This window comes from Manacus vitellinus, unplaced genomic scaffold (assembly GCF_001715985.3).
Source record: "Manacus vitellinus isolate BGI_N305 unplaced genomic scaffold, ASM171598v3 scaffold_191_pilon, whole genome shotgun sequence".
In the NCBI taxonomy this organism is placed as follows: Eukaryota; Metazoa; Chordata; class Aves; order Passeriformes; family Pipridae; genus Manacus; species Manacus vitellinus.
Window position 1 is genome coordinate 30,534 of NW_021939339.1, and position 1,313 is coordinate 31,846.

Here is a 1,313-nt window from a genome sequence, read left to right on the forward strand (position 1 = left end):
GGAAAAGGGGTCCCTAAATCCACCGGGAAGCAGGAAAGGTCCCCAGCGAGCCTGAACACCGGGGAGAGTTCCCAATGAATCCCATGGAAAAGGGGTCCCTAAATCCACCAGGAAGAGATTCCCCCCAAAGGATCCCACAGAAAAGGAGTCCCTAAATCCACCTGAAAGTGGGAAAGGTCCCCAGCGAGCCTGAACACCAGGGAGGGTTCCCAAAGGATCCCATGGAAGAGGGATCCCTAAATCCACCGGGAAGCAGGAAAGGTCCCCGGGACTGGCAACAACCCCACACTCTACTGGCTTTGCTTCTCCCGCCCAACAAACCCCCCTCCTGCCGCAATCCCGCTGGGATGAGCCAAGATAGCACCTCCTCCTCCTCCTCCTCCTCCTCTCCCATCCCTGCTCCAGCGGGATGAGGGAATCCTGCGGGAATTCTTACCCAGTGGTCGCTGAAGTCCCCAACGATGACGGCGGGGGCGAAGGAGCGGGCGGGATTCATGGAGCAGCCGGTGTAGCGGATCTGCGGGAGAATCCTGGATCAGAACCTCCCAAACCTGTCTGGATGTGACCCCTGGGATCCATCCCCTTCCCTGCAGCATTCCCAGCACCGGGAATTCCTCCTGATCCGACCCCCGCGAGCTCCAAGGATTGCGGGGGCAGATCCCGCGGGAAATTCCTGCTCCTGGGAAGGAATTCTTTGGGAATTCCTGCTTAGCCCACCCCAAAATTCAGGGGTTTTTTCTCGCCCAAAATTCGTGGTTTTCATGCCAAAAATTAAGCTTTTTCGTGCCCCAAAATGTACGGTTTTCATGCCAAAAACGAAGGGTTTTCATGCCCCAAAATTAAGATTTTCATGCCCCAGAATTAAACCTTTTCGTGCTCAAAATTTAAGGTTTTCATGCCCCAAAATTAAAGGTTTTCAAGCTCAAAATTAAGGTTTTCATTTCTCAAAAATGAAGGTTTCTCATGCCCCAAAATTCCGGTTTTTTTCTCGCCCAAAATTCATGTTTTTCATGCCAAAAATTAAGCTTTTTTCATGCCTCAAAATATAAGGTTTTCATGCCAAAAATGAAGGTTTTTCATACCCCAAAATTAAACTTTTTCATGCTGAAAATTTAAGGTTTTCATACTCCAAAATTCATGTTTTTCATGCCCCAAAATTAAGCTCTTCACGCCCAAAATAAAGGTTTTCTCACCCCAAAATTAGGTTTTCCCACCCCAAATTCCATCCCAGTGATGCAGCCCGAGGGTCTTTGCTCCCGACCCCAAAATCTCTGGGTTTGGTCCCATTCCCTCAGCCCCAGGAGGTGTCCCAT

General features: G+C 50.0%; 1 protein-coding gene across 1 annotated transcript in view; it reads right to left on the reverse strand.

Moving 5' to 3' along the window:
• LOC103767168 (aquaporin-2-like) overlaps positions 1-1,313 on the reverse strand; it is a gene marked incomplete at its 5' end in the record, with an annotated part of 10,856 nt that overhangs the window by 5,357 nt on the left and 4,186 nt on the right. Inside the window, one exon of the mRNA XM_029959045.1 lies at positions 437-517. Within this exon, the coding sequence (XP_029814905.1) occupies positions 437-517 (81 nt within the window). The remainder of the gene's footprint in view (positions 1-436; positions 518-1,313) is intronic.